The sequence below is a fragment of the Tachyglossus aculeatus genome, chromosome 9, assembly GCF_015852505.1.
Source record: "Tachyglossus aculeatus isolate mTacAcu1 chromosome 9, mTacAcu1.pri, whole genome shotgun sequence".
Lineage (NCBI taxonomy): Eukaryota > Metazoa > Chordata > Mammalia > Monotremata > Tachyglossidae > Tachyglossus > Tachyglossus aculeatus.
In genome coordinates this window covers 1,864,664-1,891,634 of record NC_052074.1, presented here as the reverse complement: position 1 = coordinate 1,891,634, position 26,971 = coordinate 1,864,664, and the positions used below count along the sequence as shown (strand labels likewise).

The following is a 26,971-nucleotide window of genomic DNA, read 5'->3' as shown; positions in this document are numbered from 1 at the left end:
GTCGGGCAGGTCCTGGGCTTCTGAGTTCGAGGTTGTGCGGGGGTTCTGAGTTCGAGGTTGTGCGGATTCTCAACTACGGGGGTTCCGGTGGACTGGCCGCTCTGGGTTTTGGGGGGTCTTGGTCCCCAGGGGCAGGAGAGGTGGGGGGCCTCACCTGAGGACGTAGTTGACGCAGAAGATGCACTGCGGCTGCAGGTTGCGCGTGTTGTAGATGACGGTGCCCTGGGTCTCCAGCCACACGTAGCCGCCGAGCTTGGCTAACATGCGGTACTGGCCGCTCACGACCTGGCCCTTGGCGCAAACTGGAAAAAAGCGGTCAGAGAACGCGGTCGGGGACTTGCTGAGCGGCGCCGTGGCCGTCCTGGGTTCTCCATCTTTGCGCGGCCGTGTTTGTGTGCACACACGCGTGTTCTAGCATGTGCGTGCCATAATAATGGGATTCACCTAGGTTGAAAGCCTTTTAGAGAAGCAGCGTGGCTCAGTGGAAAGAGCCCGGGCTTTGGAGTCGAGAGGTCGTGGGTTCAAATCCCAGCTCCGCCACTTGTCAACTGGGTGACTTTGGGCAATAATAATAATAATGATGGCATTTATTAAGCGCTTACTATGTGCAAAGCACTGTTCTAAGCGCTGGGGAGTTTACAAGGTGATCAGGTGGTCCCACGGGGGGCTCACAGTCTTAATCCCCATTTTCCAGATGAGGGAACTGAGGCCCAGAGAAGTGAAGTGACTTGCCCAAAGTCACACAGCTGACAATTGGCGGAGCCGGGATTTGAACCCATGACCTCTGACTCCAAAGCCCGCGCTCTTTCTAGTGAGCCACGCCGCTTCTCCAAGTCACTTCACTTCTCTGGGCCTCAGCTCCCTCATCTGTAAAATGGGGATGAAGACTGTGAGCCCCACGTGGGGCAACCTGATTACCTTGTATCTACCCCAGTGCTTAGAACGGTGCTTGGCACATAGTAAGCGCTTAACAAATACCAACATTATTATTATTATTATTATTTTAGACTGTGAGCCCACTGTTGGGTAGGGACTGTCTCTATATGTTGCCAATTTGGACTTCCCAAGCGCTTAGCCCAGTGCTCTGCGCATAGTAAGCGCTCAATAAATACGATTGATCGATTGATTGAAAGCACACACTAGGTTGACAGCCTGTACTCGACTTGTACTTCCCAAGCGCTTAGTGCAGTGCTCTGCACATAGTAAGCGCTCAGCAGCGTGGCTCAGTGGAAAGAGCCCGGGCTTTGGAGCCGGAGGTCATGGGTTCAAATCCCGGCTCCGACAATTGTCGGCTGTGGGACTTGGGGCAAGTCACTTCACTTCTCTGGGCCTCAGTTACCTCATCTGTAAAACGGGGATTAAAATTGTGTGAGCCCCCCCGGGGACAACCTGATCACCTTGTATCCTCCCCAGCGCTTAGAACAGTGCTTGGCACAGAGTAAGCGCTTAACAAATACCAACATCATTATTATTATTATTAATAAATACGATTGAATGAATGAATGAATGAATATGATTGAATGAATTTAGCGCTTACGACGTGCAAAGCTCAGTAAGTGCGATTGAATGAATGAAGGAAGGAATAAATGCGATTGAATGAATTTAGCGCGTACGACGTGCCAAGCACTGTTCTAAGCGCTGGGGAGGTCACACGGCCATCAGGTTGTCCCACGGGGGGCTCACAGTCTTCATCCCCATTTGACAGATGAGGGAACTGAGGCCCCGTGTCCTTATGTGCATGTCCGTGAGGGTGAGTGCGCACTCGTGTGTACTTCTGTGTGGGTGTCAGTTGGTCATTTAGGAAAGAGCCCGGGCTTTGGAGTCAGAGGTCATGGGTTCAAATCCCGGCTCCACCCCTTGTCAGCTGTGTGACTTTGGGCAAGTCACTTCACTTCTCTGGGCCTCAGTTACCTCATCTGTAAAATGGGGATTGAGACTATGAGCCTCACGAGGGACAACCTGATAATCTTGTAACCTCCCCAACGCTTAGAACAGTGCTTTGCACATAGTAAGCACTTAATAAATGCCATTACTATTATTATTATTATTATTTACTGAGCACTTACTGTGTGTGGAACAGAGTACTAAGTGTTTGGGAGAGTACAATATAATGATATAATGGACACATTTCCTGCCCACAGAGAGCTTACAGTCTGGAGGGGGAGGGTGTGTGCTTTTGTGTGTGCGTTTGTGTGTGTGTGTCTGAGTGTTCAATCAATAAATTGTACAGCGTGACTCAATGGAAAGAGCCCGGGCTTTGGAGTCAGAGGTCATGGGTTCAAATCCCGGCTCCGCCAAGTGTCAGCTGTGTAACTTTGGGCAAGTCACTTCACTTCGCTGTGCCTCAGTGACCTCATCTGGAAAATGGGCATGAAGACTGGGAGCCCCCCGTGGGACAATCTGATCACCTTGTAACCTCCCCAGTGCTACTTAAGAGAAGCAGAGTGGCTCAGTGGAAAGAGCCCAGGCTTTGGAGTCAGAGGTCATGAGTTCAAATCCCAGCTCTGCCAAGTGTCAGCTGTGTGACTTCGGACAAGTCACATCACTTCTCTGGGCCTCAGTGACCTCATCTGTAAAATGGGGAAGAAGACTGTGAGCTCCATGTGGGACAACCTCATCACCTTGTAACCTCCCCCGCGCTACTTAAGAGAAGCAGCGTGGCTCAGTGGAAAGAGCACAGACTTTGGAGTCACAGGTCACGGGTTCAAATCCCTGCTCCACCAATTGTTGGCTGGCTGACTTTGGGCAAGTCACTTCACTTCTCTGGGCCTCAGTGACCTCATCTGTAAAATGGGGATGAAGACTGTGAGCCCCACGTGGGACAACCTAATCCCCTTGTAACCTCCCCCGCGCTACTTAAGAGAAGCAGCGTGGCTCAGTGGAAAAGCACGGACTTTGGAGTCAGAGGTCACGGGTTCAAATCCCGGCTCCGCCAGTTGTCAGCCGTGTGACTTTGGGCAAGTCACTTCACTTTTCTCGGCCTCAGTGGCCTCATCTGGAAAATGGGCATTAAAGACCGTGAGTCCCCCGTGGGACAACCTGATCACCTTGTAACCTCCCCAGAGCTTAGAACAGTGCTTTTCTGATTGCTTAAAAAATGCCATTATTATTCTTATTATTAGAACAGTGCTTTGCACATAGTAAGCGCTTAATAAATAATAATAATAATGATGGCATTTAATGCCATCATTTTATTATTATAATTTATCGAGGCCTTACTGTGCGCAGAGCACATTACTGAAGCGCTTGGGAGAGCACAGTACAACAGAGCCGGAAGACACACTCTCTGCCCACAGTGAGCTCACAGTCTAGAGGAGGAGACAGGCATTATTAGAAATAAAAAAAATGACGAGCCCGGACAAGGCCCTACTGAGAGCTCACCTCCTCCAGGAGGCCTTCCCACACTGAGCTCCTTCCTTCCTCTCCCCCTCGCCCCCCTCTCCATCCCCCCATCTTACCTCCTTCCCTTCCCCACAGCACCTGGATATATGTATATATGTTTGTACAGATTTATTACTCTATTTTACTTGTACATATCTATTCTATTCATTTTATTTTGTACATATTTTTTACTCTATTTATTTATATATTTTATTTGTACGTATCTATTCTATTTATTTTATTTTGTTAGTATGTTTGGTTTTGTTCTCCGTCTCCCCCTTCTAGACTGTGAGCCCACTGGTGGGTAGGGACCTGTCTCTATGTGTTGCCAACTTGGACTTCCCAAGCGCTTAGTCCAGTGCTCTGCACACGGTAAGCGCTCAATAAATACGATTGATGATGATGATGATGCTGATGATAGTAAGCGCTTAATAAATGCTATCATTATTATTATTGTTATTATTATTATCCGGGGGCCTCTGGGCCGCTGACCGCCCGTCCTCCCGGACCCTCGGTCCTCCAGTGACCGCTCCGCCCGGCCGCCGCCTCCACGCCCGCCCCCCAAACGCCAGTAGGCCCACTTCGGCCCGCTCCCCGTCCCCCCGTGTCCTCCGCCGACCGCCACCAGGCCGCACTTAATCCACTTAAGACGCGTCCTGCGGTGGAGACGGAACCCGGTGTCCCGTCTGGGCCCGGGCTCTCCCCAGGCCCCAGAGATCAGAGGCAGAGCCGGCTCTGGTCCCCCGGCCAAATAAAATTAATCTCGCTTCCTGACGGCTCGCCTGGCCGGGTGGCCCCTAATAAGAAGGGGGGTCTGGTCCATTAAGGAGCCTTTTCCCCGCGTTAATCTCATTTAGGGGAGACACAAGGGGCCCGGGGCCCCTCTGGAGGAGCGGCGTCCAGATGATGCGCCCGTCAGGGCTGCGGTCTTTCAATTAGCTGGCGAGACCCGTCGGGCCCGGCCTAGCCCGGCTGCTCGGCCCCCTCTGCCCTCTCCCAGTCGGGGGAGACCGTCAATCGATCAATCAATCAATCAATCGCATTTATTGAGCGCTTACTGCGTGCGGAGCACTGGACTAAGCGCTTGGGAAGTACAAGCTGGCAACATCTAGAGCCGGTCCCTACCCAACAGTGGGCTCACAGTCTAGAAGGGGGAGACGGAGAACAAAACCAAACGTACTAACAAAAGAAAATAAATAGAATAGATAGGTACATGTAAAATAATAAATAAATAAATAGAGTAATAAATACGTACAAACATATATACATATATACAGACCGTCCTCCGGGCCGGGGAGGTCACGGTCTCAGTGCTCCCCTCTGACCTTCGACCTGGCTACCGGCTGCATCGCGGTTCAGTCAATCGCACTTACTGAGCGCTTACTGTGCGCAGAGCACTGGACTTAGCGCTTGGAGAGTACAATTTAATAATAATGATAATAATAATAATAATAATAATAATAATGGCATTTCTTAGAGAAGCAGCGTGGCTCAGTGGAAAGAGCCCGGGCTTTGGAGTCAGAGGTCCTGGGTTCAAATCCCGGCTCCGCCGCTTGTCGGCTGGGTGACTTTGGGCAAGTCGCTTCACTTCTCTGGGCCTCAGTTCCCTCATCTGGAAAATGGGGATGAAGACTGGGAGCCCCCCGTGGGACAACCTGATCACCTTGTAAGGTCCCCAGCGCTTAGAACAGTGCTTTGCACATAATAAGTGCTTAATAAATGCCATTATTATTATTATTACAATTTGGCAACAGATGGAGACAATCAATCAATCAATCGTATTTATTGAGCGCTTACTGTGTGCAGAGCACTGGACTAAGCGCTTGGGAAGTCCAAGTTGGCAACATATAGAGACAGTCCCTACCCAACAGTGGGCTTACAGTCTAGAAATGTCTGCCTCCCCTCTTGGGAAGGGCAGGGAGTCTGTCTACTAACTCCCAACCGCTCAGTACAGGGCTCTGCCCACGGTAGGCACTAATAAATAATGATAATAATAATAATAATGATAGTATTATTATATATTATTATAAGGATAGCAATGATAGGGGAAGCAGCGTGGCTCAGTGGGAAGAGCCCAGGCTTGGGAGTCAGAGGTCGTGGGTTCTAATCCCGACTCTGCCGCTTGTCAGCTGTGTGACTTTGGGCAAGTCACTTCACTTCTCTGGGCCTCAGTTCCCTCATCTGTGAAATGGGGATTAAGACTGTGAGCCCCACGTGGGACAACCTGATCACCTTGTATCCTCCCCAGCGCTTAGAACGGTGCTTTGCACAAAGTAAGCGCTTAACAAATGCCATTATTATTATTATTATTTATGAAGCGCTTGCTAGGTGCCGGAAGATCAGATCGGAAAGAGTCACTGGCCCACACACAGCTCACAGCGTAAGAGGGAGGGAGACCGGGTGTCCCAGCGCTTAGAACAGTGCTTTGCACATAGTAAGCGCTTAATAAATGCCATTATTATTATTATTTATAGATGAGGAAACAGGCACAGAGAGGTTAAGCGACTTGGGTGCTTTATAGATGAGGAAACAGGCACAGAGAGGTTAAGCGACTTGCCCGGGGCCGCACAGCTGGCCAAGGGCAGAGCTGGGACCACTAATAATAATAATAATAATAATGATGATGGCATTTATTAAGCTCTTACTACGTGCAAAGCACTGTTCTAAGCGCTGGGGAGGTTACAAGGTGATCAGGTTGTCCCACGGGGGGCTCACGGTCTTAATCCCCATTTTACAGATGAGGTAACTGAGGCCCAGAAAAGTGAAGTGACTTGCCCAAAGTCACACAGCTGACAAGCGGCGGAGCCGGGATTTGAACCCGTGACCTCTTTCCACTGAGCCACGCTCCTTTCTCTAGAATTGGAGCCTCCCGACTTTCCCATTCTGTCCGCTTTCCGCCAGTGCACGCTGCTTCCCGTCGATTCAGATGGCCAGGGTAGGGACCCAGAACGGGGCTCAGAAAAGAATAATAATAATAATGATAATGATGGTATTTGTTAAGCGCTTACTAGGTGCAAAGCACTGTTCTAAGCGCTGGGGAGGTTACAAGGTGATCAGGTTGTCAAGACTCCACCAATCGATGGCATTAACCGAGCAACCCACCGCGCGTGGAGCACCGTCCTAAGAGCTTGGGACGGTCCGAAAGAGTTAGTAAACTTGAACCCCGGCCTCAAGGAGCTGACGGTCTACTGTGTGCACGACACTGTACTGAGCGCTTGGGAGAGTCCAATGGAGTAAGCAGACCTGAGCCCTGTCTTCAAGGAGCTTCTAGTCTACTTCCCCTCCAAGAGGCCTTCCCTGACTAAGCCCCCCTTTCCTCTCCTCCCACTCCCTTCTGCGTCGCCCTGACTCGCTCCCTTTATTAATAATAATAATAATAATAATAATGATGATGATGGCATTTATTAGGCGCTTACTATGTGCAAAGCACTGTTCTAAGCCCTGGGGAGACTACAAGGTGATCAGGTTGTCCCTCGTGGGGCTCCCAGTCTTCACCCCCATTTTCCAGATGAGGTCACTGGGGCCCAGAGAAGTGAAGCGACTTGCCCAACGTCACGCAGCTGACAAGTGGTGGAGCCGGGATTTGAACCCATGACCTCTGACTCCAAAGCCCGGGCTCTCTCCACTGAGCCACGCTGCTTTATTCATCCCCGCTCCCAGCCCCGTACCACATATGTACATATCTATCATTTATTATTTCTATTCATGTCTGTCTCCCCCTCTAGACTCTTAATCAATCAATCGTATTTATTGAGCGCTTACTGTGTGCAGAGCACTGTACTAAGCGCTTGGGAAGTCCAAGTTGGCAACATCTAGAGACAGTCTCTACCCAACAGTGGGCTCACAGTCTAAAAGGGGGAGACAGCTCCCCTTAAGCTCCCCTTAAGCTCGTTGTGAGCAGGGAATGTATCTGTTTATAGTTACACTGTACTCTCCCAAGCGCTTAGTACAGTGCTCTGCACCCAGTAAGCGCTCAGTAAATATGACTGAATGAATGAATAGTCTAGTGGGGGAGACAGACGCTAAAGCAAGTGTCTCCCTCAGCCTCAAAGCACTCATGTCCACATCTTTAAGTGATTTATTTCCATTAAGGTCAGTCTCCCCCTCATTACTGGTGGGGAACGTGTCTGCTGCTTCTGTTGTACGGTTCTCTCCCAAGCGCTCAGTACAGTGTCCTGCGCGCAGTTAGCGCTCAATAAATATGCCTGATTGATTGAGGTCCAGAAAGGAAGGGGAAGGAAGAAGGAAAACGGATGGGGAGGGGAGCAAGTGACTCACGATTCTGGTGGCTTTTGGTCATGCTCTCCGAGTCCAGCGCGTGGTAGAACTCGTAGGCGGAGCGGCCCAGCAGCTCTTCGGGGTGGTAGCCAATCAGCTCCGTGATCCTGTGGGTGGAAATAATAATAATAATAATAATAATAATAATAATAATAATAATAATAATAATAATAATAATAATAAAGTCAGAGGTCATGGGTTCGAATCCCACATGTCTGCTGGGTGACCTTGGGCAAGTCACTTAACTTCTCTGAGCCTCAGTTCCCTCATCTGTCAAATGGGGATGAAGACTGTGAGCCCCACATGGGACAACCTGATCACCTTGTATCCCCCCAGCGCTTAGAACAGTGCTTTGCACATAGTAGGCGCTTAATAAATGCCATTAAAAATAAAAGCACCGTTCTAAGCGCTGGGGAGGTTACAAGGTAATCTGAGCCATGCTGAGCCATGCCGCTTCTCTTAAGTAGCGCGGGGGAGGTTACAAGGTGATCAGGTTGTCCCACATGGGGCTCACAGTCTTCATCCCCATTTTACAGATGAGGTCACTGAGGCCCAGAGAAGTGAAGTGACTTGCCCAAAGTCACACAGCTGACACTTGGCGGAGCCAGGATTTGAATCCATGACCGCTGACTCCAAAGCCCAGGCTCTTTCCACTGAGCCACTCCGCTTTTCTTAAGCAGCACTGGGGAGGTTACAAGGTGATCAGGTTGTCCCACATGGGGCTCACAGTCTTCATCCCCATTTTACAGATGAGGTCACTGAGGCCCAGAAAAGTGAAGTGACTTGCCCAAAGTCACCCAGCTGACAATTGGTGGAGCCGGGATTTGAACCCATGACCTCCGACTCCATAGCCCGTGCTCTTTCCACTGAGCCATGCTGCTTCTCTCCAGTAGTGCGGGGGAGGTTCAAGGTGATCAGGTTGTCCCACGGGGGGCTCACAGTCTTCATCCCCATTTTCCAGATGAGGTCACTGAGGCCCAGAGAAGTGAAGTGACTTGCCCAAAATCATACAGTGGACAATTGGCCAGATTTGAACCCATGACCTCTGACTCCAAAGCCCGGGCTCTTTCCACTGAGCCACAAGGGCGGGACTCAGCTGGGCACCTCCGCCTTGAGTCCCCTCAGGAGGCCTGCCCCCCCCCCCATTTCTAAGGTATTTTTTAAGCGCTTACTATTTGAAGCAGTGTGACTCAGTGGAAAGAGCCCTGGCTTTGGAGTCAGGGGTCATGGGTTCGAATCCCGGCTCTGCCAATTGTCAGCTGTGTGACTTTGGGCAAGTCACCTCACTTCTCTGGGCCTCAGTTCCCTCATCTGTAAAATGGGGATGAAGACTATGAGCCCCCCGTGGGACACCCTGATCTCCTTGTAACCTCCCCAGCGCTTAGAACAGTGCTTTGCACATAGTAAGCACTTAATAAATGCCATCATCATTATTATTATTATTATTATTATATGTCCAACACTGAGGTGGATCCAAGTGAATTAGGTTGGACACAGTCTCTGTCCTGCATGTTTGTACGTATTTATTACTCTATTTTATTTGTACATATTTATTCTGTTTATTTTATTTTGTTAATATGTTTTGTTTTGTTCTCTGTCTCCTCCTTCTAGACTGTGAGCCCGCTGCTGGGTAGGGACCGTCTCTAGATGTTGCCAACTTGGATTTCCCAAGCGCTTAGTACAGTGCTCTGCACACAGTAAGCGCTCAATAAATACGATTGAATGAAAGAACGAATTAAGGAGGAGGGAGGAAAGGAATCAAATCCCCACCTACTCTGAGGCCACAGGCAGGCTCGGTGGTTTGGAGGGGAGGATGAGGTATTTGTTAAACGCTTACTACGTGTCAGGCACTGTACTAAGCGCTGGGGTAGCTACAAGATCATCAAGTGCTGCATGGGCCTCGCAGTCTAAGTAATAATAATAATAACGTTGGCATTTATTAAGCGCTTACTATGTGCAAAACACTGTTCTAAGCACTGAGAAGCAGCGTGGCTCAGTGGAAAGAGCATGGGCTTTGGAGTCAGAGGTCATGGGTTCAAATCCCGGCCCTGCCAACTGTCAGCTGGGTGACTCTGGGCAAGTCACTTCACTTCTCTGGGCCTCAGTTCCCTCATCTGGAAAATGGGGATTATGACTGTGAGCCCCCCGTGGGACAACCTGATCACCTTGTAACCTCTCCAGCGCTTACAACAGTGCTTTGCACATAGTAAACGCTTAATAAATACCATCATTATTATTATTATTACAAGGTGATCAGGTTGTCCCACGGGGGGCTCACAGTCTTAATCCCCATTTTACAGATGAGGTAACTGAGGCCCAGAGAAGTGAAGTGACTTGCCCAAAGTCACCCAGCTGACAATTGGCAGAGCCGGGATTTGAACCCATGACCTTTGACTCCAAAGCCCGGGCTCTTTCTACTGAGCCATGCTTCTACAACCTAAGTAAGAGGGAGAACAGGTATTGAATCCCCACTGTGCAGATAATGATGATAATCATGGCATTTGTTAAGCGCTTACTGTGTGCCAGGCACTGTACTAAGCGCTGGTGTGGATAGAAGCAAATCGAGTTGGACACGGTCCCTGTCCCACGTGGGGCTCCCGGTCTTCATCCCCATTTTCCAGATGAGGTAACTGAGGCCCAGAGAAGTAAAGTGATTTGCCCAAAGTCACACAGCTGATAAGTGAACTGAGGCCCAGAGAAGTGAAATGACTTGCCCAGGTCACACACTAATGATAACAATAATGATGGCATTTGTTAAGCGCTTACTATGTGCCAAGCACCGTTTTAAGCGCTGGGGGGAATACAAGGGGATCAGGTTGTCCCACAGGGGACTCACAGTCTTTAATCCCCATTTTACAGATGAGGCCACTGAGGCCCAGAGAAGTGAAGCGACTCGCCCAACGTCACACAGCCGACAAGTGGTGGAGCCGGGATTCGAACCCACGACCTCTGACTCCCAAACCCGGGCTCTTTCCACTGAGCCACGCTGCTTCTCATAAGCAGCGGAGGATCCAGGATTAGAACCCAAGTCTGCCATGAATCCGCTGTGCGACCCCGGGTAAGTCGCTTCACTTCTCCGGGCCTCAGTTACCTCATCTGGAAAATGGGGATGAAGACCGGGAGCCCCACGTGGGACAGGGACCGTGTCCAACCCGATTTCATCATCATCATCATCAATCGTATTTATTGAGCGCTTACTGTGTGCAGAGCACTGTACTAAGCGCTTGGGAAGTACAAGTTGGTAACATATAGAGACAGTCCCTACCCAACAGTGGGTTCACAGTCTAAAAGGGGGAGACAGAGAACAAAACCAAACATACTAACAAAATAAAATAAATAGAATAGATATGCACAAGCAAAATAAAATAAATAAATAAATAGAGTAATAAATATGTATAAGCATATATACATATATACAGGTGCTGTGGGGAAGGGAAGGAGGCAAGATGGGGGGATGGAGAGGGGGACGAGTCAGAGATCATGGGTTCAAATCCCGGCTCCGCCAGTTGTCAGCTGTGTGACTTTGGGCAAGTCACTTCACTTCTCTGGGCCTCAGTGACCTCATCTGTAAAATGGGGATGAAGACTGTGAGCCCCCCGTGGGACAACCTGATCGCCTTGTAATCTCCCCAGCGCTTAGAACAGTGCTTTGCACAGAGTAAGCGCTTAATAAGTGCCATCGTTAAGTGCTCAGATACCAGAAAAGATCATCCCCGTCCAGTCCGATTAGCTTGCATCTACCCCAGTGCTTAGTACAGCCCCCGGCACATAGTAAGCGCTCAGATACCCGAAAAGATCAACAACAAAGAAAACCACTCCCCTGGGGAGTCCGAGATTTGTCTCCAAAGTTTGTCCCTGAAGTAATTGCCGGGCACCCGTGTGTTTATGACAGAGCGAGCCTGCGATGTTGCCCCGTCTTGATCTAATTAATATCCCGCCTGTTGGCCCGCTCACACAATGGACGTGTTTTGGAAAGCAGAAAAACAAGAGGCTTTGCTTACATCTGCTGGCTAGCTTTACGGGAGCGGGGGAGATTTATCTTGTCAGCTCCGATAAACACTGAGTGTCGTCTCTTTTAATGTTCCCCTAAACAAACTCTCCTGCCGGCCGGACGATGGACAATTGAATCCCATTCGGGTCGTCGGGCCGCACAAAGCCAGGAAATTGCGGGGTTACCTCCCTCCGGCCTGGGGTGGACACGTTGTGGTCATGGACACCAAGCTCGCTCTCTTCCTCCCTTCAAGGCCCTACTGAGAGCTCACCTCCTCCAGGAGGTCTTCCCAGACTGAGCCCCTTCCTTCCTCTCCCCCTCGCCCCCCTCTCCATCCCCCCATCTTACCTCCTTCCCTTCCCCACAGCACCTGTATATATGGATATATGTTTGTACAGATTTATTACTCTATTTATTTATTTATTTTACTTGTCCATACCTATTCTATTTATTTTATTTTGTTAGTATGTTTGGTTTTGTTCTCCGTCTCCCCCTTTTAGACTGTGAGCCCACTGTTGGGTAGGGACTGTCTCTCTATGTTGCCAATTGGTACTTCCCAAGCGCTTAGTACAGTGCTCTGCACATCGTAAGCGCTCAATAAATACGATTGATGATGGACGGGCCGCCGCTGACCCCTCCTCAGCTCCCTCACTGCCACGCTGTCCTCCTGATGCCATTTTGTCCCTATAACCCCCCTGAGAGGCCGGGCCCAGTCAATCAATCAATCAATCGTCTTTATTGAGCGCTTACTGGGTGCAGAGCACCGGACTAGGTGCTTGGGAAGTCCAAGATGGCAACATCTAGAGACGGTCCCTACCCAACAGTGGGCTCGCAGTCTAAAAGGGGGAGACAGAGAACAAAACCGAACATACTAACAAAATAAAATAAATAGAATAGATATGGACAGGCAAAATAAATAAATAAATAAATAAGTACAAACGTATATACATCTATACAGGTGCTGTGGGGAAGGGAAGGAGGTAAGATGAGGGGGACGGAGAGGGGGACGAGGGGGAGAGGAAGGAGTGACAATGAACGATGGAGAAGGGAAGGAATGGACGAGGGGGAGGGCGGGAGGCCCTCACCGGTCATCGCAGTAGGTGAACTTCATGTCCATGCTGTGGCGGCTGAGGAAGGCCCTGCTGTCCAGGGGGATGTCGATGCTGGCGGGATGCTGGATGGGCTGGCACAGGACGATGAGGCACGACTGAAGGGGCTCCTTGTAGTCGCAAAGGCTGGGAAGCGCCGGGGAGCTGTACACCTTCACCTGGCCGGTGCAGTGCAGCACCTGGGAGCAGCGGGGGGACAAGGAGGAAGGGAGTAGGTGGGAATGCTCACCTGCTCCAATAAACAGAGGAATCAATCAATCAATCAATCAATCAGCCTCCTTTTAGACTGTGAGCCCACTGTTGGGTAGGGACTGTCTCTATGTGTTGCCAATTTGTACTTCCCAAGCGCTTAGTACAGTGCTCTGCACATAGTAAGCGCTCGATAAACACGATTGATGATGAATCGTATTTATCGAGGGCTTACTGTGTGCAGAGCACCGTGCAGAATCAATCTGTCCAAACACAGACTGTATACATGTACATATATGATAATAATAATGATGATGGCATTTATTAAGCGCTTACTATGTGCAAAGCACTGTTCTAAGCGCCGGGGAGGTTACAAGGTGATCGGGTTGTCCCACGGGGGGCTCACAGTCTCGAGCCCCATTTTACAGATGAGGGAACTGAGGCCCAGAGAAGTGAAGGGACTTGCCCAAAGTCACGCAGCTGACAATTGGCGGAGCCGGGGTTTGAACCCATGACCTCTGGCTCCAAAGCCCGGGCTCTTCCCCACTGAGCCACGCTGCTTCCTGTACATATATATGTACATATATATATGTACATATGTATATATGTTTGTACATATGTATTACTCTATTTATTTATTTATTTAACTTGTACATATCTATTCTATTTATTCTATTTTGTTAGTATGTTTGGTTTTGTTCCCTGTCTCCCCCTTTTAGACTGTGAGCCCACTGTTGGGTAGGGACTGTCTCTAGATGTTGCCAACTTGGACTTCCCAAGCGCTTAGTACAGTGCTCTGCACACAGTAAGCGCTCAATAAATACAATTGATGATGATGATGATGATCTAGCTTTACTTCTATTTACTCTGATGACCTGACACCCGTCCACGTGTTTTGTTTCGTTGTCCGTCTCCCCCTTCTAGACTGTGAGCCCGTTGTTGGGTAGGGACCGTCTCTAGATGTTGCCTAGAGAAGCAGTGTGGCTCAATGGAAAGAGCCCGGGCTTTGGAGTCAGAGGTCATGGGTTCAAATCCTGGCTCCGCCAATTGTCAGCTGGGTGACTTTGGGCAAGTCACTTCACTTCTCTGGGCCTCAGTTCCCTCATCTGGAAAATGGGGATTAAGACTGTGAGCCCCCCGTGGGACAACCTGATCACCTACATTCATTCATTCATATTTATTGAGCGCTTACTGTGTGCAGAGCACTGTACTATGCGCTTGGGAAGTACAAGTTGGCAACATATAGAGATGGTCCCTACCCAACAGCGGGCTCACAGTCTAGAAGGGGGAGACAGAGAACAAAACCAAACATATTAACATAATAAAATAAATAGAATAAATATGTATCAATAAAATAATAAATACGTACAAACATATATACATATGTACAGGTGCTGTGGGGAGGGGAAGGAGGTAAGATGGGGGGATGGGGAGAGGAAGGAGGGGGCTCAGTCTGGGAAGGCCTCCTGGAGGAGGTGAGCTCTCTGTAGGGCCTTGAAGGGAGGAAGAGAGCTAGCTTGGCAGGTGATCACCTTGTATCCCCCCCAACGCTTAGTACAGTGCTTTGCACATAGCAAGCGCTTAATAAATGCCATCATCATTATTATTATTATTGCCGACTTGGACCTCCCAAGCGCTTAGAACAGTGCTCTGCACACAGTAAGCGCCCAATAAATCTCGTCGTGACGTCAATGGTATGAAATGTGACGGTTCTCATAGAGCAGCAGAGTGGCTCACTGGAAAGAGCCCGGGCTTTGGAGTCAGAGATCACGGGTTCAAATCCCGACTCCGCCAATTGTCAGCCGGCTGACTTTGGGCAAGTCACTTCACTGTGAGCCCACTGTTGGGTAGGGACTGTCTCTATATGTTGCCAACTTGGACTTCCCAAGCGCTAAGTCCAGTGCTCTGCACACAGTAAGCGCTCGATAAATACGATTGATTGATTGATTGATTCTCTGTGCCTCAGTTGCCTCATCTGGCAAAGGGGGATGAAGACCGTGAGCCCCCCGTGGGACAGCCTGGTCACCTTGTAATCTCCCCAGCGCTTAGAACAGTGCTTTGCACGTAGTAAGCGCTTAATAAATGCCATTATTATTATTATTATTATTAATAAATATGATTGAATGAATGAGTGAGTGGCTGTGGGCCTCCTCCGGGCGGGTCTGGGCCTGCTGTGACCCCCGGGGACGGCCGGGCGGGCAATGGGTACCTTCCAGGTGGCGGATTTCAGGTTGACCGTCCTCCCACGGTTGGTGACGGTGCACTTCATCCTCATGAAGAAGTCGCGCTCCGTGGACACGTCCTTGCTCTTCTTGGTGCAGCCGGGACCTGCTGGGACAGCGTGGGGCGGGGGTGGAGGGGCCCGGCTCACAGGGCCCCCCGCGCTCTCGCTGCTCACATCATCATCAATCGTATTTATTGAGCGCTTACTGTGTGCAGAGCACTGGACTAAGCGCTTGGGAAGTACAAATTGGCAACATAATAGAGACAGTCCCGACCCAACAGTGGCACACCCACTCTCGGGGAGCCTTCCGCGTTGCCCCCCGATTCCAATCCCCCTCATCACTGGAGCTTGGCTGGGAGGGGGCTCCGCTTCCTGGCCTGAGGGGCTGCCACAGACGCCATCATCATCATCATCATCATCATCATCAATCGTATTTATTGAGTGCTTACTGTGTGCAGAGCACTGGACTATTTTACAGATGAGGTAACTGTGTTGTCCATCTCCCCCTTCTAGACTGTGAGCCCGTTGTTGGGTAGGGAACGTCTCTATATGTTGCCGACTTGTACTTCCCAAGCGCTTAGTACAGTGCTCTGCACACAGTAAGCGCTCAATAAATACGATTGAATGAATGAATGAATGACTAAGCGCTTGGGAAGTACCAGTTGGCAACATATAGAGACAGTCCCTACCCAACAGTGGGCTCACAGTCTAAAAGATGTGAGAAGCGGCGTGGCTCAGTGGAAAGAGCCCGGACTTTGGAGTCAGAGGTCATGGGTTCAAATCCTGGCTCTGCCCCTTGTCAGCTGGGTGACCCTGGGCAAGCCACTTAACTTCTCTGGGCCTCAGTTACCTCATCTGTAAAATGGGGATTAAGACTGTGAGCCCCAAGTGGGACAACCTGATCACCTTGTAGCCCCCCCAGCACTTAGAACAGTGCTTTGCATACAGTAAGCGCTTAACAAATACCACCATTATTATTATTATTATTAAGTCACTTTCTATAAGAAATAGATTCTTCTATAAGAATCTAAATGGATTCTTATAGATTCCATGTATTCCCTTCTAGCCTGTGAGCCCACTGTTGGGTAGGGACTGTCTCTATATGTTGCCAACTTGTACTTCCCAAGCGCTTAGTACAGTGCTCTGCACACAGTAAGCGCTCAATAAATACGATTGATTGATTGATTATAGATTCCATGTATTCTCTTCTAGACTGTGAGCCCACTGTTGGGTAGGGACTGTCTCTATATGTTGCCAACTTGTACCTCCCAAGCGCTTAGTACAGTGCTCTGCACACAGTAAGCGCTCAATAAATACGATTGATTGATTGATTATAGATTCCATGTATTCTCTTCTAGACTGTGAGCCCACTGTTGGGTAGGGACTGTCTCTATATGTTGCCAACTTGTACTTCCCAAGTGCTTAGTACAGTGCTCTGCACACAGTAAGCGCTCAATAAATACGATTGATTGACTGATTGATTATAGAATCGATCTTATTCTGTTTATCTTCACTTCTCTGGGCCTCAGTTCCCTCACCTGTAAAATGAGGATTAAGACTGTGAGCCCCCCGTGGGACAACCTGTTCACCTTGTAACCTCCCCAGCGCTTAGAACAGTGCTTTGCTCACAGTTAAGTGCTTAATAAATGCCATTATAAGGTGATCAGGTTGACTCACGGGGGGCTCACAGTCTGGGACATATAATAATAATAATAATCTAACCTCTTATCTCCCCATCTCTATGGGGATGATTCCCAAATCTACATCTCCAGCCCTGCTCTCTCTCCTCTGCAGTCTCGAATTTTCTCCTGCCTTCAGGACATCTCTACTCCGATAGCTCACCAACACCTCAAACTTAACTCTTTATCTTATTTCATTCTATCTTACCTCATTCTGTCTACCTTATAGACAGATTCTTCTAGAAGAATCTAAATAGATTCTTATAGGTTCTTCTAGAAGAATCTACATAGATTCTTATAGGTTCTTCTAGAAGAATCTACATAGATTCTTATAGGTTCTTCTAGAAGAATCTACATAGATTCTTATAGGTACTTCTAGAAGAATCTAAATAGATTCTTCAAGGTTCTTCTAGAAGAATCTAAATAGATTCTTCGAGGTTCTTCTAGAAGAATCTAAATAGATTCTTCGAGGTTCTTCTAGAAGAATCTAAATAGATTCTTCGAGAAGAATCTACATAGATTCTTATAGGTTCTTCTAGAAGAATCTACATAGATTCTTATAGGTACTTCTAGAAGAATCTAAATAGATTCTTCGAGGTTCTTCTAGAAGAATCTAAATAGATTCTTTGAGGTTCTTCTAGAAGAATCTAAATAGATTCTTCGAGGTTCTTCTAGAAGAATCTAAATAGATTCTTCTAGAAGAATCTAAATAGATCCTTCGAGGTTCTTCTAGAAGAATCTAAATAGATCCTTCGAGGTTCTTCTAGAAGAATCTAAATAGATCCTTCGAGGTTCTTCTAGAAGAATCTAAATAGATCCTTCGAGGTTCTTCTAGAAGAATCTAAATAGATCCTTCGAGGTTCTTCTAGAAGAATCTAAATAGATCCTTCGAGGTTCTTCTAGAAGAATCTAAATAGATCCTTCGAGGTTCTTCTAGAAGAATCTAAATAGATCCTTCGAGGTTCTTCTAGAAGAATCCAAATAGATCCTTCGAGGTTCTTCTAGAAGAATCCAAATAGATTCTTCGAGGTTCTTCTAGAAGAATCCAAATAGATCCTTCGAGGTTCTTCTAGAAGAATCCAAATAGATCCTTCGAGGTTCTTCTAGAAGAATCTAAATAGATCCTTCGAGGTTCTTCTAGAAGAATCTAAATAGATCCTTCGAGGTTCTTCTAGAAGAATCTAAATAGATCCTTCGAGGTTCTTCTAGAAGAATCCAAATAGATCCTTCGAGATTCTTCTAGAAGAATCCAAATAGATTCTTCGAGGTTCTTCTAGAAGAATCCAAACAGATTCTTCGAGGTTCTTCTAGAAGAATCTAAATAGATTCTTCGAGGTTCTTCTAGAAGAATCTAAATAGATTCTTCGAGGTTCTTCTAGAAGAATCTAAATAGATTCTTGTAGATTCCATGCATTCCCTTATAGAATCTATCTTATTCTGTTTATCTAGCAATAATAATAATAATAATAACTATAATAATGGCATTTATTAAGTGCTTACTATGTGCTAAGCACTGTTCTAAGCGCTGGGAAAGTTACAAGGTTGTCCCACGGGGGGCTCACAGTCTTAATCCCCATTTTGCAGATGAGGTAACTGAGGGCCAGAGAAGTGAAGTGATATGCCCAGAGTCACACAGCTGACAGTTGGCGGAGCCGGGATTTGAACCCATGACCTCTGACTCCAAAGCCCATGCTCTTTCCACTGAGCCACGCCGCTTCTCAAACAGAACTCTTGATCTTCTCACCAAACCCTGTCCTCCTCCTGACCTTCCCATCACTGTGGATGGCCCCCCCATCCCGACTGTCTCACAAGCCCGTAACCTCGACCCGTCTCTCTCATTCGACCCCCACATTCAATCCGTCACCAAATCCTAGCTTCACAACGCTGCTAAAATCCACCCTTTCCTCTTCACCCAAACTGCTACCACGTTAATCCAAGCCTTGATTACTGCATCGGCCTCCTTGCTGACTTCCCCTCCAGTCCATACTTCACTCTGCTGCCTGGATCATTTTCAACAAAAACGTTCGGGCCACGTTTCCCCACTGAAAGCTGAAGAACCTCCCGAGGTTGCCCGCCCGCCTCTGCATCAAACTCCTTCCCAGCGCTTAGGACGGTGCTTTGCACATAGTAAGCGCTTACCAAACACCATCATTATTATTATTATCGGCTTTAAAGCCCCCCTCGTCCCCTCCTACCTCACCTCCCTGATTTCCCCAACCTCGTCCATCTCGCTGCTGATCTCTCGCTCATATTGTGCCTGAAAAGCCTTCCCCTTCAGATCCAACAGACGATGATTCTCCCCACCGGCAAAATCTTATTGAAGGCCCCTCTCCCCCAAGAAGCCCTCCCTGACTGAGCCCTCCTTTCCTCTTCTCCAACTGCCTTCTGCGTCGCCCATGCACTCGGATTTGTTCCCTTTATTCACCCCGCAGCGCTTAAGTAGGTATCCGTAAATTATTTACGGAGATCAATGTCTGTCCACCCTCTAGATTGTAAGCTCGTTGTGGGAGGGGAACGTGGCTACCAACTCTGAGCCCGTTGTTGGGTCGGGACCGTCTCTATATGTTGCCAACTTGTACTTCCCAAGCGCTTAGTCCAGTGCTCTGCACCCAGTAAGTGCTCAATAAATACGACTGAATGACTGAACTCTGTTCTACTGTATCCTCCCAAGCACAGTGCTCTGCATTCATTCATTCAATCATATTTATTGAGTGCTTACTGTGTGCAGAGCACTGGACTAAGCGCTTGGGAAGTACAAGTTGGCAACATATAGAGACGGTCCCTACCCACCAGTGGGCTCACAGTCTCAATAAATATGACTGACGGACCGATCCAACTTGTACTTCCTAAGCGCTTAGTCCAGTGCTCTGCACACAGTAAGCGCTCAATAAATACGATTGATTGATTGACTGACTGATCCTGCGTCACGTACGCACTTGGGTCTTCGGAACGAGACTGCAGACCCGAATGTAAGCTCCTTGTGGGCAGGGGACGTTTCTGCTAAGAGCTTAATATTAACGCGCGGCTCTCGGTAAGCGCTCAGTAGATCCCGCCGACTGAAAAGGGGGTGAGGAAAGGGGATGGGGAGAGAAGGAGGGGGCTGGGGGTCCAGAGGGGGAGAGGCCGGAGAAGTCGGCGGCGGCATCCTTCCCTACCGTTCTTCAGGCTCAGGTTTTCCCGAACCTCCTCGTGGTCGCACGGGTGAGTGAAGTCAAAGATGCTGTGTCCCGTTAACTCCACCTGGGCCGGAGTGGAGGCAGGGGTCATTGCGGCAGGGCGGGGGGACTGGGCATACTGGGGAAGAACTGGCTGGGCACTGGGGGGCATGTGCAAACACACACACGCCCAGACCCACACACTCTTTCCCACTTTAGTGAAGGGGAAACTGAGGACTAAAGGTGTGAAGTCCCAGACTGAGCCCCCTTTTTCCTCCCCTCCTCCCCATCCCCCCGCCCTCCCTCCTTCCCCTCCCCCCAGCACTTATATATATATATTTGTGCAGATTTATTGCTCTATTTATTTGACTTGTACATATTCACTATTCTATTTATTTTGTTAATGATGTGCATCTAGCTTTATCTCTATTCTGATGACTTGACCCCCGTCCACATGTTTTGTTCTGTCCTCTGTCTCCCCCTTCTAGACTGGGAGCCCATTCATTCATTCAGTCATATTTATTGAGCGCTTACTGTGTGCAGGGCACTGTACTCAGCGCTTGGGAAGTACAAGTTGGTAACATATAGAGACAGTCAATCAATCATATTTATTGAGCGCTTACTGTGATGGGATTTGTTAAGCGCTTACTATGTGAAGAGCACTGTTCTAAGCGCTGGAGGGGGACACGAGGTGACCAAGTTGTCCCACGTGGGGCTCACAGTCTTAATCCCCATTTTACAGATGAGGTAACTGAGGCTCAGAGAAGTTAAGCGACTTGCCCACGGTCACACAGCAGACACGTGGCGGAGTCAGGATTCGAACCCATGACCTCTGACTCCAAAGCCCGGGCTCTTTCCACTGAGCCACACTGCTTCTCGTGGGGACGGTCCCTTACCCCAACTTGGACCTCCCAAGCGCTTAGTCCAGCGCTCTGCACACAGTAAGCTCTCAAGAAATACGGTCTCTATATGTTGCCAACTTGTACTTCCCAAGCGCTTAGTCCAGTGCTCTGCACACAGTAAGCACTCAATAAATACGATTGATTGATTGATTGATTGAATGGAAGTCTTCTACGCAGGCCAGGAACAGCCTGGAGGTTTGACGCCGGCAATTGGGGCGCTCCCAAAGTTTCAGGGCGGGAGGGGAGGAGGCAGGAGTGGGAGCCAGCCTTGCAAGGAGGACGGGGGGAACTGGGCTGGACGCCCAGGAAGGTGGTGCTGAGGGTGGTGCTGGGCGCCCTCCCTCTGCCCATCCGCCAAGCTCGCTCTCTTCCTCCCTTCAAGGCCCTCCTGAGAGCTCACCTCCTCCAGGAGGCCTTCCCAGACTGAGCCCCTTCCTTCCTCTCCCCCTCGTCCCCCTCTCCATCCCCCCCATCTTACCTCCTTCCCTTCCCCACAGCACCCGTATATATGGATATATGTTTGTACAGATTTATTACTCTATTTATTTATTTTACTTGTACATATCTATTCTATTTATTTTATTAGTATGTTTGGTTTTGTTCTCCATCTCCCCCTTTTAGACTGTGAGCCCACTGTTGGGCAGGGACTGTCTCTATAGGTTGCCAATTTGGACTTCCCAAGCGCTTAGTCCAGTGCTCTGCACATAGTAAGCGCTCAACAAATACGATTGAGGATGATTGAGGATGGGAAGACGGGAGCGGTGCTACCTGGGTCAGCCCCATGTACTTGTGGATGTTTTCCGAAAGGAAGATCATGTCTCCGTCTTGGGTCACCACGGCGATGAAGCCTTCCAGGGCCTTGAGGTAGAGGCCGTCCACCTGCGGGTCAGCCTCCGCTTCGGGCTCGCCGTCCGAACACACTGCCAGAGAGCAGAGAGCAGGGGTTGGGGACCGAGGCGCCGGACGGGCCGGGCCCCTGAAGTGTGGGAAGCGCTTTATGAGCCCACTGTTGGGTAGGGACCGTCTCCAGATGTTGCCAATTTGTACTTCCCAAGCGCTTAGTACGGTGCTCTGCAATCAATCAATCAATCAATCAATCAATCGTATTTATTGAGCGCTTACTATGTGCAGAGCACTGTACTAAGCGCTTGGGAAGTACAAATTGGCATCACATAGAGACAGTCCCTACCCAACAGTGGGCTCACAGTCTAAAAGGGGGAGACAGAGAACAAACTCTGCACACAGTGAGCGCTCAATAAATACAATTGATGATGATGATGATGAGGGGAAAGAGCCCGGGCTTGGGAGTCAGAGGCCAGGGGTTCAAATCCCAGCTCCGCCACTTGTCGGCTGGGTGACTTTGGGCGAGTCACTTCACTTCTCTGGGCCTCAGTTCCCTCATCTGGAAAATGGGGATGAAGACTGTGAGCCCCACGTGGGACAACGTTGATTACCTTGTATCCCCCCAGTGCTTAGAACAGTGCTTTGCACATAGTAAGCACTTAACAAGTACCATCATTATTATTATTATTCTAATCCCGACTCCGCCAGTTGTCAGCTGTGCGGCTTTGGCCAGGTCACTTCACTTCCCTGGGCCTCAGTTCCCTCATCTGGAAAATGGGGATGAAGACTGTGAGCCCCAAGTGGGACAACCTGATCACTTTGTATCCCCCCAGCGCTTAGAACAGTGCTTTGCACATAGTAAGTGCTTAACAAGTACCATCATTATTATTATTATTATTATTATTATTCTAATCCCGTCTCCGCCGGTTGTCAGCTGTGTGGCTTTGGCCAGGTCACTTCACTTCCCTGGGCCTCAGTTCCCTCATCTGGAAAATGGGGATGAAGACTGTGAGCCCCACGTGGGACAACCTCGATTACCTTGTATCTCCCAGTGCTTGGCACATAGTAAGCGCTTAAGAAATGCCAACATTATTTATTTATTAAGTGTTTGGACAAGCATAGAGACGGCAAAGACCCATGTTCCGCTTGGCTGGAATGATTGTGGGTGGGGCAGGAGGAGAGAAATGGAACAGTCATGGGGATGGGCCATGACCACATATGAAAATACACACACATCATCATGATCATCATCATGATAATAATAATAATTGTGGTATTTGTTAACTGCTTACTATGTGCCAAGCACTATAATAATAATAATAATAATAATAATAATGGCATTTATTAAGCGCTTACTTTGTGCAAAGCACTGTTCTAAGCACTGGGGAGGTTACAAGGTGATCAGGTTGTCCCATGGGGGGCTCCCAGTCTTAATCCCCATTTTACAGATGAGGTAACTGAGGCACACAGAGAAGTTAAGTGACTTGCCCAAAGTCACACAGCTGACGGTTGGCAGAGCCGGAATTTGAACCCATGATCTCTGACTCCAAAGCCCGGGCTCTTTCCACTGAGCCACGCTGCTTCTATACTAAGCGCTGGGGTGGGTACAAGCACATTGGGGTGGACACAGTCCCTGTCATTCATTTAAGCCTATTTATTGAGTGCTTACTCTGAGCAGAGCACTGTACCAAGCGCTTGGGAGAGGACAAGCGCTTAGTACAGTGCTCTGCACACAGTAAGCGCTCAATAAATGCGATTGATTGATTGATTGACAATGCAATCAGTGGAAAGCGCCCGGGCTTGGGAGTCAGAGGCCATGGGTTCAAATCCCGGCTCCGCCACTTGTCAGCTGTGTGACTTTGGGCAAGTCACTTCACCTCTCTGAGCCTCAGTTCCCTCATCTGTAAAATGGGGATGAAGACTGTGAGACCCACGTGGGGGACAACCTGATCACCCCCAGTGCTTCGAATAGTGCTTTGCACATAGTAAGAGCTTAACAAATGCTATCATCATCATTATTATTATTATTATACAAGCACCTCGGGTTGGACACAGTCCCTCTCATCTATTTAATCCTATTTATTGAGCGCTTACTCTGAACAGAGCACTGTAGAGAAGCAGCATGGCTCAGTGGAAAGAGCATGGGCTTGGGAGTCAGAGGTCATGGGTTTGAATCCCGCCTCTCCCACATAGCTGTGTGACTTGGGGCAAGTCACTTCACTTCTCTGTGCCTCAGTTCCCTCATCTGTAAAATGGGGATTAAGACTGTGAGCCCCACGTAGGACAACCTGATCTCCTTGTATTCCCCCCAGTGCTTTTAGAACAGTGCTTTGCACACAGTAAGCACTTAACAAATACCAACATTATTATTATTATTATTATTATTACCAAGAGCTTGGGAGAGGACGACGATAAACAGACATATTCGCTGTCCCCAGTGAGCTTACAGTCTAGAGCAGGGGGAACAGGCCCACCTAGGGCTCACAGTCTCAATCCCCATTTCACAGATGAGATAATTGAGGCACAGAGAAGTGAAGGGAGGTGTCTTCTGTGGGTGGAGTACTGTAGAACAGTGCTTTGTATATAGTAAGTGCTTAATAAATGCCATTATTATTATTATTCTAATATGGGCAGGGGGTCTTCTGCATGTAGTGTGCTGCCCTGGGCGCCCTGTGGAGCACCATACGGGGTGGAGGGAGCACTGGACCCACTTTTAGACTGTAAGCCCACTGTTGGGTAGGGACTGTCTCTATATGTTGCCAACTTGGACTTCCCAAGCGCTTAGTCCAGTGCTCTGCACACAGTAAGCGCTCAATAAATACGATTGATGATGGACCACAGTGCCAATCTGTATGGGGGAGATGGGAAGGTGGTCTCCAGCAGACAGAGCACTGTTTATTTTATAGCATTTATTAAGTGCTTACTATGTGCAAACTACGCTGTTTGTAGTAATAATAATAATAATAATGGCATTTATTAAGCATTTACTATGTGCAAAGCGCTGTTCTAAGCACTGGGGAGGTTACCAGGTGATCAGGTTGCCCCACGGGGGGCTCACAGTCTTCACTCTCGTTTTCCAGATGAGGGAACTGAGGCCCAGAGAAGTGAAGTGACTTGCCCAAAGTCACACAGCTGACGATTGGCAGAGTCGGGATTTGAACCCATGACCTCTGACTCCAAAGCCAGGGCTCTTTTCCACTGAGCCATGCTGCTTACACACAAACACACACACATACACATCCCAAGGGATGCTACCTTAGTGGCAGGGTGGTGCAAAGCACTGTAAGCTTTGCATACACATACACACAGAGAAGCAGCGTGGCTCAGTGGAAAGAGCCCGGGCTTTGGAGTCAGAGGTCATGGGTTCGAATCCCGGCTCTGCCAATTGTCAGCTGGGTGACTTTGGGCAAGTCACTTCACTTCTCTGGGCCTCAGTTCCCTCATCTGGAAAACGGGGATTAAGACCGTGAGCCCCCCGTGGGACAACCTGATCACCTTGTAACCTCCCCAGCGCTTAGAACGGTGCTTTGCACAGAGTAAGTGCTTAATAAATGCCATTATTATTATTATTCTACACTTTGCATGCACTGTTCTGGACACTTAGAGCACAAGCAGAAGAGGTTTCAGAGCAATCCCTGCCCCTGAGGGTCTCCCGGACTAACGGGAGGCTAAGTTGCCGCTTCTAGTGGTCCAAACGCCCACCCGGTTCCCCTCCCCACCCCAAGCCCACCTCTCACCACCATCAGCCCACCCGGGTTAGGCACGGCGGGGAGACCCTAACACCCGGGGAATGGGATTTCTCTCATCCCCCTCCCCGTCATCAATCGCTGTCGTCAGCTCAGTCCAAGACCCACAGGTCCGATCAAGGCCCCCACCAGCCTCCCAGGACCCACAGAGCTTAAACTGGACCCCCAGCCCCCCCTTGCCACCCCTCCAAAAGCTCAGAGCGGGACCCCCCGGCCCCCTTGGGAGCCACCCAGTCCTCAGGCCCAACTGCCCGTCCCGTCCCGCGCTGGCCCTCCCCGGCCGGATCCCGGGGCCGTGGAGACCGCGGGGCTGGGAAGTGTGTGTGAGTGTGTCCCCGTCCATCCGTCCAGGGAGGGGGGCGGGAGGCCGGAGAACAATGTCCTTTAATGCTAAGAATAACCCAGCAGCATTCCCTCTGCCCCGGGGGCCAGGATGCCCGTGGGGCCCAGAGTGGAGGGCCTCTGTCCGTGGGGGGCTTGGTTTCCTTTGGCCTGGCCTTGGAACCCCCAGAGCTGGTGGGGACACCACCCCCGAGACCCCCAGAGTGGACGGGGACAACACCCTGAGACCTCCAGGAGCTGCCAGGCCCTGCTGAGAGCTCACCTCCTCCAGGAGGCCTTCCCAGACTGAGCCCCTTCTTTCCTCTCCCCCTCGTCCCCCTCTCCATCCCCCCGTCTTACCTCCTTCCCTTCCCCACAGCACCTGTATATATGTATATATGGTTGTACATATTTATTACTCTATTTATTTATTTATTTATTTATTTATTTTACTTGTACATTTCTATCCTACTTATTTTATTTTGTTGGTATGTTTGGTTCTGTTCTCTGTCTCCCCCTTTTAGACTGTGAGCCCACTGTTGGGTAGGGACTGTCTCTATGTGATGCCAATTTGTACTTCCCAAGCGCTTAGTACAGTGCTCTGCACATAGTAAGCGCTCAATAAATATGATTGATTGATTGATTGATTGATTGCCAGGACCCCCAGAGCAGGCGGGGACACTATCCCAAGGCCGCCAAAGAGGGCATGTCTCCTTCCTGAGACCACCCCAGGGAATGAGGTCACCATCCTGAGGCCCTCAGAGAGGGCAGGAATACCACCCTGAGATTCCCATGGGCCCCCCCATGGGACCATCGGGGCTCTGGCTGTTCCTTCCCTACAGCGAGGGACAGAGTCTCCTTTTTTTACCCTGGAGAGCGTCCCCATCCCCACGGTTCCCCGCCGCCTCCGGTACGGGAAGTCCCATCATTCCCAGACGCCGGCAGGGCCGGGAAAAACACGGCTCTAGATTGGGCAATCCCAGGAGAACATCAGCGTCTTCGCTGGTCTCCCCGTTCCTCTCCCTTCTCTGTCCCGCCCCTCCTGGAAACCCCCCTCTCCGGGCAGCAGGGCCAGGGTGCGGAATGGGCAGCCCGGAGGCCTCGTTCTAGGCCCGGCCCTGCCCCTGACCTGCCCGTGACAAGTCTATTCGCCC

At 49.4% G+C, this 26,971-nt stretch overlaps 1 protein-coding gene across 2 annotated transcripts in view; it reads right to left on the bottom strand.

The window, feature by feature from the left end:
- Positions 1 to 26,971, bottom strand: part of EPAS1 (endothelial PAS domain protein 1) — a 143,599-nt gene that overhangs the window by 23,392 nt on the left and 93,236 nt on the right. For both annotated transcript variants that reach the window (XM_038751467.1, XM_038751468.1), the window contains exons 3-8: positions 21,676 to 21,827; positions 20,006 to 20,090; positions 15,157 to 15,275; positions 12,735 to 12,937; positions 7,660 to 7,766; positions 155 to 302 (exon numbers count right to left, since the gene is read on the bottom strand). In XM_038751467.1, coding sequence (XP_038607395.1) covers positions 155 to 302; positions 7,660 to 7,766; positions 12,735 to 12,937; positions 15,157 to 15,275; positions 20,006 to 20,090; positions 21,676 to 21,827 — 814 coding nt within the window. The remainder of the gene's footprint in view (positions 1 to 154; positions 303 to 7,659; positions 7,767 to 12,734; positions 12,938 to 15,156; positions 15,276 to 20,005; positions 20,091 to 21,675; positions 21,828 to 26,971) is intronic.